Below are 17,229 nucleotides of genomic sequence, written 5' to 3'. Positions count from 1 at the left end.
AGCATGATTATTCACCTAGGGGTCAATGGCTGAAGGTATTAGGGCCCATTTCCACTAGTCGCCGTGTGTCCTGTGAGACGCCCGGTGGCACTTCCTTCCTGTGCGAATATGTAGCGGATCCCAGAAGCTGTGCCATGCATGGCTGTGTGATTTGCTGCCTCCCGCACAAAATAAAAATGCTGCAATGTCGGCCGAATCGCTATGGCAAGCTATTCGAATGGCGGCAGCATTATACCCTATAGCAGAGTTTCCCCGCGCGATTTGCTTGTAGGATATGTGGATTCGGGCTAATTTCTGCAGCAGGGCCTTAGAGGCAGAGGATCGGCAGGCAATTTGCATGGTTTGGAAGGAATTAGATCAGCCTCCATATTCCTCACACTTTAGGTGTCCTTTAACCTCCCTGGCGTTCAGTTTCTGCTGGATATCTGTGCAAAAAGTGATCCAGTTAATTTTCATAACTTTTTTTTACTGTAACTTACCATAATGTGTAAAGCAGGGGTCTAGGATACATTTTCAGTATAATAAAAGCTTCAAACTCAAAAGCCAATGAAAATTAAAATTTCAAAATCACTTCTGAGCTGCAGCAGCTCAACCTGTACTAATACGAATGTAAAGCTGGCCATACATCCAGCGGTGATAGGAAGATACCACCAAGAGACAAATCTCTCTCAAATCTGATTAGAAAGATCTGTCGGCTGCCCGTACACCACAGGCTGATTCCTGATCGATTTCAGCATGAAATCTCTCGGGAATTGGCCATGTCCATTGCCTCGCTGCTGCCCCCAGTGTGTATAAATGCACCCTGTGTGTGCATTTATACATTACCTGTCCTGTGTCACCCACTGCGCAGGTGCTCATCAATCTTCGGAATCCCCTGCCGGGTATTGTATTGAATAATAAAAAAAAAAAAGTTTGCTGCCAGATGCTGCATGACCCTGGCATCATCAACACAGATCGCTGGGGAACGTCACGCCGAGTATAGGTGCTCCCAGTATAGATGTCCCCAGTATAGTTTAGCCAGCAATACATGCCCAAGTACAGGGTTGCCAGCTATAGGCGTCACAGTATACGTCAGCTAGCTATAGGTGTCACAGTACAGGTTAGCCAGCTATAGGTGCCCAGTATAGGTTAGCCATAGGTGCCCAGTACAGGGTAGTCAGACATAGGTGCCACAGTAGAGTATCCCCTCCTCCCTCCCCAGCAATAGTGCCCGAGTAAGTTAGCTAACCATAAATGGCCCAGCACATGTTGGCTAACTACGGGTGCCCCAGGATCAGTATTGCCCCTCAGTGATCCTCCCCACTGGTGATTTATTCCCCCACTCCCTCCGTACTTATAGCACCTGCAATGATCCCCCACAGCCCCCCCCCCCACCCCGCAGCAGCATGCCTCTCGTCCCTTTCTCCCGCCGCAGCAGCGATTGTAGGTGGCCGGTGTTGGTACTCGCCGTGCCTCTCGCCCACGCTGATCACAGCAACAGCTCCGATCCGGTCTCTAGTACCAGGGCACACAGTTTGATGAGGTCATCAAACTGCACACCCCGGTACTGTAGTCAGAGGATCAGAGCTGTTGCTGTGATCAGCGCAGGCGAGAGGCACGGCGAGTACCAACACCGGCCACCTACAATCGCTGCTGCGGCGGGAGGAAAGAGGGGCATGCTGCTGCAGGATTGGAGGGGGGGGGGGGGGGGAGAAATCCTTGCAGGCGCTATAGCTACAGAGGGAGTGGGGGAATAAATCACCAGGGGGGGGGGGAAATCACTGAGGGGCAATACTGATCCTGGGCCACCCATAGTTAGCCAACATGTACTGGTCCAACTTACTCGGGATCCCTAAAGTTTGAGAAAATTTCCTGGGCTGCATGCCCGACCCTGTTGGGCATACCGCATTTAGCAAGTTTTTCTTGCCCAGGAGGTTAAGAAAATGTCACTACCGATATGTATAAGTCAGCACAAATCCTTATTTGTAAAGCTTTTAGCATCTTTACTATCTTCTGATATAACCCAGGCCAGGGTTCCAGATTAGTAATGGTAATATGTAGGTCAGGGGTCACTGAACTTTCCAAGCCAATTTTAGTTCCAATAATTAGTTCTTAAGGTTTAGGAATCAAAATAACAGTGCCCAAATGTATGCACCTGCCTAATTTTATTTAAACCATTATTGCGCACCTTTCTGTAAAACCAATAAACTTCATTTCACTTCTCAAATATCAGTGTCTCCTATATGATATATTTAACTGACATTTATCGTAGCAACCAACGATTTATACAGGAAAATCATGGTAATTAAAGGCTGCCCAAACTTTCACATCCCACTGTACATAACACTACAATAACCCAAGTTAAGGGAGAGAATATGGGATTTGTTCCATACACCGGCTAGTAGTAAAAAAATACATCACTTCTGTCTATGTAATAAACAATGCCGTGATGTTTGGACCAATGATCATAGCTATATAATGTAAATCAGCATATAAGCATCTTTAAGCAATCCTGTAATCTCAAGTGCGAGGGGCGCTGTCCTATGTATATAGGAGGGCTTTAATTGTTTTTATGGTGTTTGGGATAAGTGAATAAAAATGGATTGGAGACATGAGGCCTGGAGATTTTTTTGCATTGCCTAGTTGGATACTCATGACAGTACATCCTGCTTTAGCACATGATCATGACTAGCAAATCAGAAATTTACATATCTATCACCTGACCAAACTGATCACGCTTCTCCATGAGTTCTCCTAGACATAACCATCACTAATACAGATTTCAGCCACTGTTTTGAATTATCACATCTTCAGGTGCTATATACTGTATGTGTTATACTAAACAGCATATGTATTATCTTCCTACAGTCCAAGACGAGCAAGGAGTCTGGCATATGATGGACCTTGTGTTGCTGAGCATCGGTGTGGCACAACTGCCCAGACGGAGATTTACTTTGCACTTCCCACTCGCCTTACCCCCGACTTGAGCTGAGCTCTGATGAAGCCACGATAGGCTAACTAAGCAAAAACATTACAGCCGAGACCACCGTCTGCTTTGGACCCCTGAATGGACAGTTACCCAGAACCCCCCACAGAAAGAAACCCCATTGACAGACATTTCCACCCATCAAGAAGCATGGCAAGCACACAGGATTTAAACAATAAAAAAAGTTTAATTTCTTTCCCTTCTTTACACAAAAACCAAAGTCAATAAAAAAACCCAGATACTGTAAAACCAAAATATCACTTTCTGCACCGGGTGTGCAGCAAGACGAGAGCAGAGACTAGTCAGAAAAACCAAGAAGAAGAACTCCTCCGAGGGCGCTGTAGGGGGCGGCGTTATCGAGACTGTTCAACTGTAGAGAGAAGAACAACAGACTCAGTGACACGTTCTTCATACTGTTCTTTATGTAAATATACACAATGCAATGCTTCTGCCCAAGGTACAATTTTATACATAAGTGTTTTGTATATCATGCTAATAAAATGTATTCCTTAGATGGTCTATAGGGGACAAACAAAGTAAACATGCGAGGTTATAAAAGCTTCCCCTCAGGAGAGGGAAGCTTCTGGACCTGCCAAAGGCTTCCCCATCTCCCTCCACTTTGCTGTTCCAGCACTGCTATTTCTTAAGCGTGGCTGCACTGTCTACACATTAGCACGGACCTGTTCAGGATTGTGTCTGATCAAGTCTGTGCTACTGCGCATGCCAGGACAGCGATGGACTGCGTGGGTGGAGGACAGAGAAAGCACCTGAATTATTCAGAGGCTTCCCTCTATTAAGGGGAGTATCCATGTGGTGCACCTCGTCTATTGCTGACTTATTGCAGGAAGGCCACCAATGTCTGCCAAGTGATCTGCATATATCCAGCATTTTAGCTTTAGAGGTAACCAGAAGACGACAAGTGATGTGCAGTCTTGCACTACTAAAACAAAATGGTGGTGGATGGATGGATGATACACAATACGGGCTGCTCTCCAACCCCAGCTGAAGGATATTACTATAGCAAAGAAGAGCAAAAAAAAAAAAAAGGAGGAGCGCTCCGTAGTTTATTAAACTTTTTAATGATAAAACACGCAAGCAATAAAGAAAAACACTTAGACAGCAGTGTCAGAAAAGCCCATCGTGGGGAAAACCCCGATCAGTCTCAAGCGCCTTCTTTCGGCTATCGTGTGCAGGGACTTAATGCATTTCAGCGTATCCACGCCTTTGTCAAGTGTCAGGAGGCACCTCCATTTACCACCCAGGACACCCACCACTGCTGGCCACAGAGGAGGAACAGGTTGCAGCCTGAGGCCATGTGATTGGGTTTTTACCCACGATGGGCTTTTAGGACACCATCTAGTAAGTGTTTTTATTCCTTGCGTGTTTTATAATAAAAAAAGCTTACACTACGGAGCGCTTCTCCATTTGTTGTTCTATTTCAGCTTTAGCTACCATCTACCCTATTCAGGAGGAGACCAGGGATCGCTTAATGGTTACTTGAAGTGGCATGTAGCATGATATATACACAATATCAAGCCAATTTAGAACTTTCCCATGTTCCTTTTCATCCCACTATCATTTCTACACCCACCTCCGTTAAAAGCACTCAATGACACCAAAGATGCCTAGCGTGTGTATGGGGAGTGGTGCGGATGCTTACCGCACCTCCCGGCATCTTCCTCCGGTCTCTGGTGCTAGTGCCCATAATCTTCCTGGTCAGAGTGGTCGGTGTTCTCCAACCCAGACATACTACGCTGCACATGCACAGTATGTCCGAGCATGCGGGCTGTCTGCCATTGCGCAGCCACGCAGAAGCAGGAAAAGCTGTACAGCCCCGTTAAGATTAGTGACAATATATTGTCGCTAATCTTCTGGGGGGCCATGCTCAGCGATTGAGGACAACACAGCAGGGAGGGAAGTCTCAATAGGATCCTGAGGCTTCCATCTCTTTAGGCAAGTATCTGAAGTATCTGATGTATACCACTCTTTAAAAAGGTTATCATTATGCTATATAGAAACTGGAAGAAAAAAAAAAAAAAAAAAAAAAAAAAAAAAAAAAAAGGAGATTCCCACGAGACAATTTGATTCAAACTTCGTTTAACAATATCGGATTCCTTAAGGATTATTCTAATTGTTTCTCTCATCAGCCAAATTATAAGAAATGAGCTTTACTCATCTGGGGCTTTCTCCAGCCGACTGTCCCACACCAAGCGCTCCCAGAGGTCGCCCGCACAAACCGACAATGTCAATCAAGCCCACATTGTACGCGGCTTACTGAGCTGGTGCAGAACTACTGCGCCTGTGCAGTAAGCTGTGTACAACGTGGGCTTGATTGACAGCGGCGGTTCGCGCAGGCGCAGTGCGGACGACCTCCGCACCGTGCACGGAGACCGGGATGTCGGCACAGAGCGGAGCGCTTGGCGTAGGACAGTCAGCTGGAGAAAGCCCCAGATGAGTAAAGCTCATTTCTTATAATTTGGTTGATAACTCCTTTAAGGGCCACTTTAAGATAGCCATAAACGTGTCAGTTTTCCATTTATTAAATGTTCAATATTGGAAAACATGTTGGCGATATTACAGCATGGACACAAGGTGAACGGCCGTATAGCTGTGTACTGCATTATATGGTAAAAGCTAGCTGTAACATACTGTGACTTTGTAACAGATTACTGCCGAGATACAATCACGTGGTGCAGTGTAGTAGTAATGGCTAATCTGACGAGACACGTGGATTAACGATCAGCTGAACGGGTGTATGGCACTACAAGACTGCCTATAGCAAAGCTTTACAATAGACTTTGAAATAATTCATGTATTTAAAGCTCCTGGATTTATAAATATGTAGAAGTTACTTTCATGATGCAAAACTTTTTTTAACTTTTGTATGTTTTAGTATTTTAAAATAAATGCGTATTAAACTGTGTCTGAGCTGTGGTGGCTTTAATCATCTGGGAAGAGAATCAGAACACAGTTACTTAAAAAAAAATAAAAAAAAAAAATTGTGAAACTGTATTAAGTTGACACTTTGTAAAATTATCCTTTAATCCATTAGCAGCTTCAATAGAGTTATCACGTTTGAGATAAGTGCACTGCTTTTGATCTCAGCTGGCAGAACTTGAGCTGTAAATTCTTGGAATGCTTTGGTCTCTCTCTGCTAGCAGTAAATATAGAAACTGCTATTGTCTCACACTGCCCCCTAGCAACACGTGGCCATAAATACACATTACAGTAGTACTAATTAGTAGAAAGGAAACAAATAGGAAATAAAGTGCTAAAACAAATTGGCCTGGAGCAATTGCAAGCCTCTAAATAAATTGGCTGCTTAAGGGTTAAAGCACACTTGGACTGACCTATGAAACACCACATGACAACCTAGGTAGTATGAAGTCCTAATACCAACTGGTTGTTCACGTTTGAATGTGTTACCAACTGTTAGATGTGGTTTAACTACAGAAAAAGTTCTAAATTAAATTGTATAGTTGATAATGTGGGTTTCTTTCATTCAATGCATCATGGAATTCAGCTCTGCAGTATGCCTGTAAGCCATTTTCTCACCATATGGTCAGCAACAGGAAAGGCATAAGTGTGACATTAAAGGACAACTAAAGTGAGAAGAACATGGAAGCTGCCATATATAATTCCCTGTTTTAAACAATACCAGTTGCCTGGCAGGCCTGCTGATCTATTTGGCTGCATTAGTGTCTGAAAAAAAAGAAGCATGCAGCTTTTATCAGATTTGACAAATGTCAGAAACAGCTGATCTGCTGCATGCTTGTTCAGGGGCTACAGCTAAAAGTATTAGAAGCTGGATAGCCAGGCAACTGGAATTGTTTAAAAGAAAACAAATACAGCAGCCTCTATAGCTCTCTCAATTCAGCTGTCATTTAAAGCCTGGAAAGTCTGCATCAGTACAAAACCATTCTGAAAGCTCTTCTATACTTACTATAAGTGGATATGTCGATCTCATCAGGCAGCTCGCCTACATTTACTTCAAATCGGTCTTGAACATCATTTAGAATTTTGGCATCTTCTTCATCAGATACAAATGTTATGGCCAAACCTTTTGTACCAAATCTACCGGCACGGGCCACCTGCAATGGACCAATCAAAATTAGGAAGCAGAAAAGAGGCAAGCTTTAAAAGACACAGCCACACCCTCCTCATAAGAGTATAAAATGAATTTGCTGCCGCAGCTCTCACCCGATGCAAGTAGGTGTCTGAATCCTCTGGCATGTCGTAATTGAAGACTATATTAACTCTTTCTATATCCATGCCTCGGCCAAACAAGTTAGTGGCCACTAGGATCCTTCTTTGGAAATCCTTAAATTGTTGATATCTTGAGAGTCTGGAAGGAATGGAAGAGGTCAGTGACAATCCATGGCCAAAATGTATCACAGCAACGTCAGTAGAAAAACTTTACGTTAGTATAACAAGCTGTAAGCGATGCCATCACTACGCAATCCAGTATGTAACTGACAACTTCACTCTTCAGCTACTTCAACTTTTAAATTAAACTTGCTGAAAACCATGTTGACACTATGACCTGGGGAGGAGGGACAGAATTCTCATCTGTGCCATTGGCTCATAAGTTGCACAAAACAGGCAAGAACTTGCAATTCTTGGCACCAAACAAACACCACATCGCGCTTTTCTCCTGGCGGACTCAAAGCACCAGAGCTGCAGCCACTAGGACGCGCTCTATAGACAGTAGCAGTGTTAGGGAGACCGGCCCAAGGTCTCGTACTGAATAGGTGCTGGCTTACTGAACAGGCAGTGCAGAGATTCGAACCCTGGTCTCCTGTGTCAGAGGTAGAGCCCTTAACTATTACACCATTAAGCCACCACCAGTACATTTTTTAGTTTTATAGTGATATTTATGCCACAGAAAGTAGGGTTCTGACTGTAAGCTTGCTGAGAATGTGGCAACTAAAGTAACCACTCCTGCCTCAGCAGCTGGTAGGCATACTATGGCAGACTGAGGGCTCCTGTTACACTTGTAGGAAATTCCTGCGTTGTGTTACCCAATTTTACCACTAGGGGAAGCAAAAGCAATCAAAGTCTATGGAGACTCACACCTACTGCAGTCTGTGGGACATGTCCGATCTGAAACAAGGGCAGCAGTGCATTACCGCAAGCACCACTCAATGCGCGGTGCTTGGGGTAATGAAAGTGACGCACGCAGTGTAAACGAAGCGTGGTGTGTGGGTTCTTGCAAACAAGTGTAAAACTAGCCTGAAAGTACTCCATGCATTACACAAACTGCAGATGCAATCAATGATGGACTGTTGCAGATCAATGCCACAAGATGGCCACTCCATAATTTTGATTGATTTTTGGCCAACATCTATCAAAATGATTGATCAAGCATAGAGGAAAGATGCAGGACATTAGAGGCTCATATAGGCGCATAGTCAGGACCTGGGGACCAAGTTTACTATGACCAGAGGTTTTTACTTCCAAGTACCCCTTGTTACTTTTCCCTCACTCCTGCAAGTGACTTCAGTTGCCTTTTCTCACTTCCCCATTTCTAACCCTTTCCTCCCACCTATCCCTGTTCGCTTTTCTCCAAGAGGGTTATGCCTTCAATTTCTTGTCTTTAGCATAGAAGATTGCAGCAGACATGCAGTCCCTGACAACTGTGCAAACAAAGCCCGACAGATGACTGACTTGTAAGAGATAATGCTACCATGCAGGGGCAGAGCTCACCTTTCTTCCTGTTCCATGCCTCTGTGGATTGCAATAGCTGGAAAATTTTGTTCCACTAGCAGCTGTGCTAATGCTATACACCTCTGTACAGACTTTACGAAGATCACCACCTGCAGGGAGGGGAAGAAAAAAAAAAGTCAGATTAATCGCTGAGGACTAATGTCTATTCTCCTCACACACAGATTTATAGCAACAGCACAGCTCTCTAACAGCTGCTGCGAATGTTAAAGGGATCCTAAGCCTGTCATAAGAAATCAGTTTCTCAATAGGGGCTTCTACCAGCCCCACTGCAGCGGTCCCGTGCCCTTGCAGTCACTCATGGATCCTCCTGTCCCACGCGGCAAGCTAGCTTACTGCGCAGGCCTGGCCACATGTCTCCTACGCGTTCCCGTCCGCAATGGCGCCCTGCGCAGGACACTATTGTGAACGACAAAGCAAGGACTACGTGTGGCCAGGCCGGTTGGTGTCGTGGGACAGGAGGATCCGCAAGTTTGATAACCCGCCCCAAGAAATAGGAAAGGTTCAAGATCAGGGCCAGGCAAACTGGGATACCACCCCCCCCTACCTGCAGAGTAGCGAGCAGGCAGGAACAGGGGGACTTAAAACTCACTGCATCGCAGAATCCAGTGGTGCGTCTCCACGGCAACATGACAATGTCAGGACATGCCAGCGTATTACACTCTGGCTGCCTGCATGTAATATGTCCCAACCTATTACACTGGCACGTCCAGGCGTATCATGTGATGCCCTGTTGCCATCGAGATGCGACGCTGGATTTGGCATGTGTTGAGTTTTGAGTCCCCGTTTTCACCCACCACTCTGCAGGGAGGGAGTAGAGTAATTTGTCCGCCTGTCAGCAGGCTGGAGTAACAGCGCTCCTTGCACAGTGACGATCTAGAAGATACTAAGTAGCCTTCACTATACTCTCTCCATCACCTCATTCTACTGCCGGACCTCGACTTTTAATGTAGAGAAAGCCTTTGGGTCTTCTCAAAAGGTTTCAGAAATACTCTGGTCTCTTCAAAGGAGACCTGAAGATCCGGCCTGCGGGAGGTTAGAACATGGGATGTGGCGAAGGAACAAGGAGCCAGAGAGAGAACCAGGAAAGCTACAGGAACCAGAGCTTTCCCTCTTAGGAGTGTATGTACTATTTGTTTTAGGCAAGTACAGCTATGCTTTAAGTTACTCCTGGTGGGATACACTTGGCAACAAGTTTATTGGATACCATGAGCAGAAGTGCTAGAGATTAATGATGAGATGTTGCTACAATACTCGGCATGTATGATAAGTGCCCCATGCAAAACTTCTACTCTCTTTAAAACTCAATTTTTTCAAGTTACAAACCTGGTTGAACTCCAGTACATCTAAGAGGTCAAACAACTTTCGATTCTTCTCGCTGTCCTTCAGTTTGACGTAATATTGCTGCAGGCCGTGAAGCGTCAGCTTGGTTTCATCATCGACAAACACTTCCATGGGCTGCAGAGAAAAATACTCAAGTTAGAGGCTGTACTGGATCTTCAGCAGGGATGAGCTCTGAATTGATTTAGAGTAGCTACCTCCTCACCTGCCCCCCTCAGGTGCTCTAAAACATTTCAAATACGATTTGGAGTAGGTAGCTACTTATAACCAATTCGCAGCTGATCCCTGATCTTCAGCAACAGAGGGAAGAGTACTACTTACATCCTGCATGAATTTCCTGCAGACGGGGCGGATCTCCTTGCTGAGGGTGGCACTGAACATCATGCACTGCTTTTCATGAGGGGTAAGACGGAAGATCTCCTGGACATCTCGTCGCATGTCTGCAGGACAAGGGAGCAGGTCAGAGAACACTTAAAGAGGAACTGTCGTAAAAATCGTAAAATTTAAAAAACACATACAAATAAGTACGTTTCTTCAGAGTAAAAATGAGCCATAAATTACGTCTGTCCTATGTTGCTGGCATTTACAAGGATTAGTAGAAATCAGGGCTGTGGAGTCGGAGTCGGGCAATTTTGGGTGCCTGGAGTCGGAGTCGGGAAAAAATGCACCGACTCCGACTCCTAATGAATTTGTAACTGTAATTAAAATAGAAAATATGTTAAAATGTTCTATTTCTCAGATAATAGTCATTAAAAATAATGTATATATACAGTAATAGCTGTGCTTAGTCCACAAAAATGAAATAAACCAATCAAAATTAGTTACTTATGCTGCTTCAATAAAGCAGTCCCTGTATTTTTAAGGTCAGTTATACATATCTGATTGTGACTGTATATATAATGTGTACACAGGAATCTCATATATACTAAATAACATCTATGCTGTAAGAATAAAGCCTGATGTGTAGCTGTGTCACTAATAGAGATGGTGAACGAGATGGAAATAATTCCGCATTGATGCTGATTTATGCAAATGTATGCACTCCCTTTGCTGATGAAATCAAATAATTTGATATGTTATTAAAATTTGGTTTGGGGACTACAAATTAAAGGGTAACTGAGACGGATGAAAAGTAAAGTTTTTTATACATACCTGGGGCTTCCTCCAGCCCCCTTCAGGCTAATCAGTCCCTCGCTGTCCTCCACCACCCGGATCTTCTGCTATGAGTCCTGGTAATTCAGCCAGTCAGCGCTGTCCGGCCGCATGCCGCTCCCACAGCCAGGAACATTCTGCACCTGCGCAATAGTGCTGCACATGTGTAGTATGCTCCTGGCGGCGGAGTGTGTGCATGCGCATTACGCCTGACTGGCTCAAGTACCTGGACTCATAGCAGAAGATCCAGGTGGCGAAGGAGGACAACGAGGAACTGATTATCCTGAAGGCGGCTGGAGGAAGCCCTAGGTATGTATAAAACTTTAATTTCATCTGTCTCAGGTTTACTTTGTTACACAGTAGCACTATACTCTACATATGCACTCCCCACAGAGCTGCAGGGAATCCACTGAGAATGCTGTGCACATTGAACACAGAGGTGTTGTCTGTTTACAATCTCCTCATTCCCCTGCAGAGTACCTGCACATCATTCTTACATGTACCCACACTTACATTGCCTAGGGCCTGATAGATGTTCTTTGTTCCGGTTTGTACCTTTTACAAGTACTCTTACCAAGGACTAGTTTTAGTCTAATGGGAATAAATATAGTAGTCTACATATCCTTCTCACTTCAGTTGTCTTGTAAAATTCCTAAGCGTTGGCAGTTAAAAGACGAATGTCATGTTACATACTTTTAATCAACAAAATTGTAATATGCAAATTAGAGGAGTCGGAGTCGTAGGAATCCTAAACTGAGGAGTCGGAGTCGGTGGATTTTTGGACCGACTCCACAGCCCTGGTAGAAATCTGACATTACCGACAGGTTTTGGACTAGTCCATTTCTCCATAGGGATTCTCAGCATGGCCTTTATTCTTTCTAAAGACACCCCCTGAAAAGATTTATAGAAAGATGCTGGGCCAGCCTCCCTGCTCACCGTACACCTTTTTGGCAGTTGGACAGAGCAACTGCCATTCAGTAAGTGCATTTTAAAATTAAAGAAAACCCTGAGAACCCCCCCATGAGAAGATGGGCTAGTCCAAAATCTGTCAGTAATGTCAGATTTCTACTACCCACTGTAAGTGACAGCAACATTGGATAAAAGTAATTTATGGCTCATGTTACTCTGGAAGAAAACGTACTTAACTGTATGTGTTCACACATTTCTAAATTTACGTGACAGCTGGCATAGGTCCTGTATAATACATACAATCTGACTGGAAACCAGAATGGGACCCACAGTGTTGGGGTAATCCCAAAATGGTGATATACATAAGTGTCACAAGACAAGTACAACAACATTTGGTTAGAGAAAGGACTTCAACAGCCACCATCAGCGGAAAGCATTAAAATGGAGACACCGGCTATTGCCCGCGGCCGACTTGCCTCGTTTCATTCTAATTTTGAGTCCAGTACCAAAATTAGTTCCCAAGCGCCACCATAGCTGTAATTCACATTACGGCCTATGGCGGCACCCAAGTCATCAGCTCGGGGACAAAATTTGCCGTTTTTGTCCTTGAGGGTTTCACACAGCTCAAATTCATTTAAAGAGAATCTGTACTCTAAAATTCTTACAATATTGCATAACATTCTATTCATTATGTTCTCCTGGGCCCCTCTGTGCTGTTTCTGCCACTCCCTGCTGCAATCCTGGCTTGTAATTGCCATTTTTAGGCAGTGTTTACAAACAAAAAACATGGCTGCTAACCAGCATGCGATAGGCTGAGAGAAGCTCAGTCTGACTCATACAGAGCCTGGAGGGGGCATGGAGAGGGTGTGTATAACTTCTACCTATAACAGCAGATCAGCACATTTCTGCCTGAGCCGACAAAGGAAAGAAGATTAGATTATATAACAGATAATACAGCCACTGTGCAACTAGAAAAGGCTGCAGTAAGACAAACCACATTAGTACAGGTATAGGAACTTACAGGATAGAAGAAATAAGGCTGAAAAATGTGTTACAAGAAAACCCAGCACTGAATCAGGAAAGATGCAGCTTATCAAGTAGGACATTTCTCTGTCCATCCCAAAAACTGGTATGGATATGGCCCTCAAGGACGTGTTGGACAGCCTTGAACTGAAGTATGAGTGGCCTTAGGTTTCACAAGGTTGGGTTAAACTTAAAGAGAACCCGAGGTAGGCAGATGGGACACAAAGGCATGTTCTCTGCCTCATAACATGCCTCTGTGTTCCCACTCCACCACTCTACCCCCAACCACCTCTCCCACCGACGCCAGATTGGCGCTAAACACTGGGAAAGCCATTCCCTGCTCAAAATGTCCACCAGGGGTGTTCATGCAGGGTTTCCAGAGCCGCCATTGGGTAGCCTACTTTTTTATTTTTTGAGCCCACCTTGGGCTCTCTAACTTGACACGCATAGACTCACTTTTTCTACCAAAACGCAGCTAAAATTCTATTTTGATTCCCCAGAAGCCCTCAAAATCAGAACATGACCTCTCCTGATTTCAGAAAATACAAGTATGGAGTATGGGAGTGTAATCTTTCCTCCCAGATTCCTGTTGAGCGTACGCAAAGGACAAACAGAAGAAAGGTAAAGCAAGTGGTTTATACAGCAGCTATGAAGCTGGCAGTGTACCTGTTTGACCGTAACTCTTGGAAAGGAATAAATAACTGGTGTCAAGCAGCAGGACAGGGAGAGCTAAGGGCCAGGTCACACGGGTGTTGAACTGGAGTTAATCGCTCAATAGTTGTCCATTAAAATGAATGGACACTGTTTTTTAAACGCCATAAATGACTTTTTTGCAGTCCATGCAAACGCCACGCTTGCTCCCACCTCAAAAGCACTTGTGAACCAGACCTAACCTGAGGAAAACCATTTCATGCACTTCTTTTAAACTTACCCAGCTGCTCCAACATTTTATCACACTCATCCAAGACAAAGTGCTTGACGTTCTTCAAGTTCAGAGTCTTTCCTCTGACCAGGGCCAGGGTACGGCCCGGAGTGCCCACCACAATGTGAGGGCATTTTTTTCGGATGGTTTCCTCGTCGTTCTTAATGGGAAGGCCTCCAAAGAAAACCGCAACCTATTCCGAGAGAAGGTTGAGAATTGTCAAATCCAAGACAAAAAAAATAAAATAAAATTGTACCCAAGCAAGTGGCTCCAAAGCATGAACTTATCCTTACCTTCACAGTGGGCATGTATTTTGAAAATCTTTCGTATTCTTTGCTGATCTGGAACGCCAGCTCTCGTGTATGGCACATAACAAGCACAGACACTTGTCCTTCTACGGCCTCGATCTGCTGAAGGGTGGCCAGAACAAACACTGCTGTCTTTCCCATACCGGATTTGGCCTGACACAGGATGTCCATGCCGAGGATGGCTTGTGGAATACATTCGTGTTGTACTGCAGGCAAGGGAACAAGGTCAGGACACACAGAATAACCACTCACAGGTTTGAGAATGTGACTGAGGTGATTACATGGACAGGTTAGTACAATTTATTCAAATGACTTAATTTCAAACACTGGCTGTTGTGAATGTAAGCCATGTTCTCAGAAACCATTTTCCAGAAAGGGGTAAAGCAGTAACTGGGTGGCCAAAACTGGGTGATATATATTATACATAGAGCTATATCGCTAAGGCTGTGTTCCCACTTCTGCATCACGTGTGGCCAGTGAGAGGGGACAGTAATGTCAGCTCTGATGGTCCACAGTGATGCAGCTATAGCCCGGGGCAGATGCGTTCTCCAATAGGCTATGTGGGGGGACACATCCACCTGACCTGAGATTATCAAACTGCACAGAAGTGCTGCCCACTTACCACAACAGATCCCACGGATCCGTTGCAACGTCAAAAGCGTGAACGGCTCCTAGCAATAGCTTAGCAATGAGCGGAGAAAGGACAAAGAAGAAAAAAAAAGTCTGATCTCTGCTCTAGTGGGAACAGAGCCATTAGGCTCTGTTCCCACTAGAGCAGAGATCAGACTTTTTTTTGTCAATTATGTGCCAGAAACTGCACCATGCAGAGAGTGAACATATCCTAAAAGTGTCACACGTGTCAAACAACCTCAATGTCTGCTTAAAGGATTTACGAGGCCTGATTTTTAAAAAATAAACAAAAAAAGTTAGATACCTGTGTGTTTTTGTAAGGCACGGAGGACGCCGTCCGCGCCCTCCGTGTCCCCGCTGCTGAATATCCCCCCGAACGACCCCCGACCGCACGGCCCGGGTCGGGCTCTCCAGCCTTCACCAAGATGGCCGCCGGAGTTGGCCGCGGCTGCGCAGTCCGCATAGCCGCGAGTGCGGCTGCGCAGCTCTAAGGCCAACCCCCCGATCCACGTAACAGTAGCGTGGATCGGGGAGTTGGCCTTAGAGCTGCGCAGCCGCACTCGCGGCTATGCGGACTGCGCAGCTGCGGCCAACTCCGGCGGCCATCTTGGTGAAGGCTGGAGAGCCCGACCCGGGCCGTGCGGTCGGGGGTCGTTCGGGGGGATATTCAGCAGCGGGGACCCGGCGGAACGGCACGGAGGGCGCGGACGGCGTCCTCTGTGCCTTACAAAAACACACAGGTATCTAACTTTTTTTGTTTATTTTTTAAAAATCAGGCCTCGTAAGTCCTTTAAAAAGAAGCCGAGGTGGGGTTCTAAGAATGATATCTGCAGAGAGGCTGGGTCTGCCTATACAGCCCAGCGTCTGTTGCTATCTCAATCCCCCCCTCTAAGTTCCCCCTGCGCTCTGCTGTCCCCCATAAATCACAGCCGTGGTGTAGACACAGCGGGCTGTGTTTACCTCTGTACCCTCACCGTTCCCCTGCCTCCTGCATAGCTCCAGTTTCCGCCTGCATCCCTTCCCTCCAATTAGCGTGGAGGGAAAGGATGCAGGCGGGGACCGGAGCTATGCAGGAGGCGGGGGAGCAGCAAGAGTGACGCTACAGAGGTAAACAGCCCGCTGCGAAAGGCTGCGTGTCGACAGCACGGCTGTGACTTATGGGGGTCAGCAGAGCGCAGAGGGGGGCTTAGGGTGATCTGTATAGCAACAGAGGCTGAGCAGTATAAGCAGACCCAGCCTCTGTGTGCAGATATTCTTAGAACCCCTCCTCGGGTTCTCTTTAAGTGACCCTTTAGTGTTGCATCCTGCTGATCTTTCATGTATCAGCAGTGTCTGAATCACACACCTGAAACAAGCATGCAGCTAATCCAATCATACGACAGTCAAACATCTGATCTGCATGCTTGTTCAGGGTCTATGGCTAGAGGCAAAGGATTACAGCAATCAGGCACTTTGCATAGTTTAAAAGGAAATATGGCTTTCTCCATATTGCTCTCACTTCAGGCATCTTTTAAAGAAAGCCTAAAGTGATAGGGATAAGGAGGCTGACATTCATTTCCTTTTCCACAATGCTAATTGCCTGGCTGTATTGCTGATCCTCTGCCTCTTATGCTGGGAATACACGGCTCGATTCAGAGTCATTTAGATGGCTCGATAGATAATTTCCGATACGTCCGATCTCCCACCCGTTTCGCCTCTTGATTCTGAATTGAGGACAATGGAAAAAGATGAGAAAAACTAGCAGAAGATAAGAGAATCGCCTGTGGAATCGATCGAGCAGAAGAATCGAGCGGCAAAATTGAGCTGTGTATACCCAGCATAAAGCCCAATCTACACGATACGATACTTTGTATGATTAATTTACGATCTTATTAAATCCAACACGTCCAATCGGGATTCGATTCGCCATTGCAAAACAATGGCAAATCGAATTGAATCGAATCCCGATCGGACATGTCGGATTTAATCGGATCGTAAATAGAATCGTAATTGAATCGTACAAAGAATCGCATCGTGTAGTTTGGGCTTTACACTTTTAGCCATAGCCCTGAACAAGCAGGCTGATCAGAGGTTTTTGATAAGAAGGGAGGAAAGTGGGCAGCAATGACCACTACAGCAAGGTCAAACTCCAGCGACTGTGCTGAGTAGGGCTGTGGAATTAGTACACAAATCATCCGACCAAGTCCTCAGTTTATGAAACTATGCACAATAATAGGTATCAGAACATCAATGGTTCCGACAATATGTCCAGTGAA

At 45.4% G+C, this 17,229-nt stretch overlaps 2 protein-coding genes across 4 annotated transcripts in view; one reads left to right on the top strand and one right to left on the bottom strand.

Moving 5' to 3' along the window:
- Nucleotides 1–5,185, top strand: part of ADGRE5 (adhesion G protein-coupled receptor E5) — a 239,572-nt gene extending 234,387 nt beyond the window's left edge. Inside the window, exon 24 of one of the 3 annotated variants that reach the window (XM_068274493.1) lies at nt 2,848–5,185. In XM_068274493.1, the coding sequence (XP_068130594.1) occupies nt 2,848–2,877 (30 nt within the window). In that variant the 3' untranslated portion in view covers nt 2,878–5,185. The remainder of the gene's footprint in view (nt 1–2,847) is intronic. The other 2 variants (XM_068274494.1, XM_068274495.1) reach the window with 2 other exon arrangements.
- LOC137562802 (ATP-dependent RNA helicase DDX39A) overlaps nt 3,133–17,229 on the bottom strand; it is a 29,904-nt gene continuing 15,807 nt past the window's right edge. The window contains exons 3-10 of the mRNA XM_068274507.1: nt 14,330–14,550; nt 14,046–14,229; nt 10,352–10,470; nt 10,016–10,147; nt 8,672–8,781; nt 7,166–7,310; nt 6,909–7,056; nt 3,133–3,335 (exon numbers count right to left, since the gene is read on the bottom strand). Of these exons, the coding sequence (XP_068130608.1) occupies nt 3,319–3,335; nt 6,909–7,056; nt 7,166–7,310; nt 8,672–8,781; nt 10,016–10,147; nt 10,352–10,470; nt 14,046–14,229; nt 14,330–14,550 (1,076 nt within the window). The 3' untranslated portion in view covers nt 3,133–3,318. The remainder of the gene's footprint in view (nt 3,336–6,908; nt 7,057–7,165; nt 7,311–8,671; nt 8,782–10,015; nt 10,148–10,351; nt 10,471–14,045; nt 14,230–14,329; nt 14,551–17,229) is intronic.

Source organism: Hyperolius riggenbachi, chromosome 3, assembly GCF_040937935.1.
Source record: "Hyperolius riggenbachi isolate aHypRig1 chromosome 3, aHypRig1.pri, whole genome shotgun sequence".
NCBI lineage: Eukaryota > Metazoa > Chordata > Amphibia > Anura > Hyperoliidae > Hyperolius > Hyperolius riggenbachi.
The sequence above is the reverse complement of the archived record's forward strand: the minus strand, read 5'-3'. Positions and strand labels throughout refer to the sequence as shown.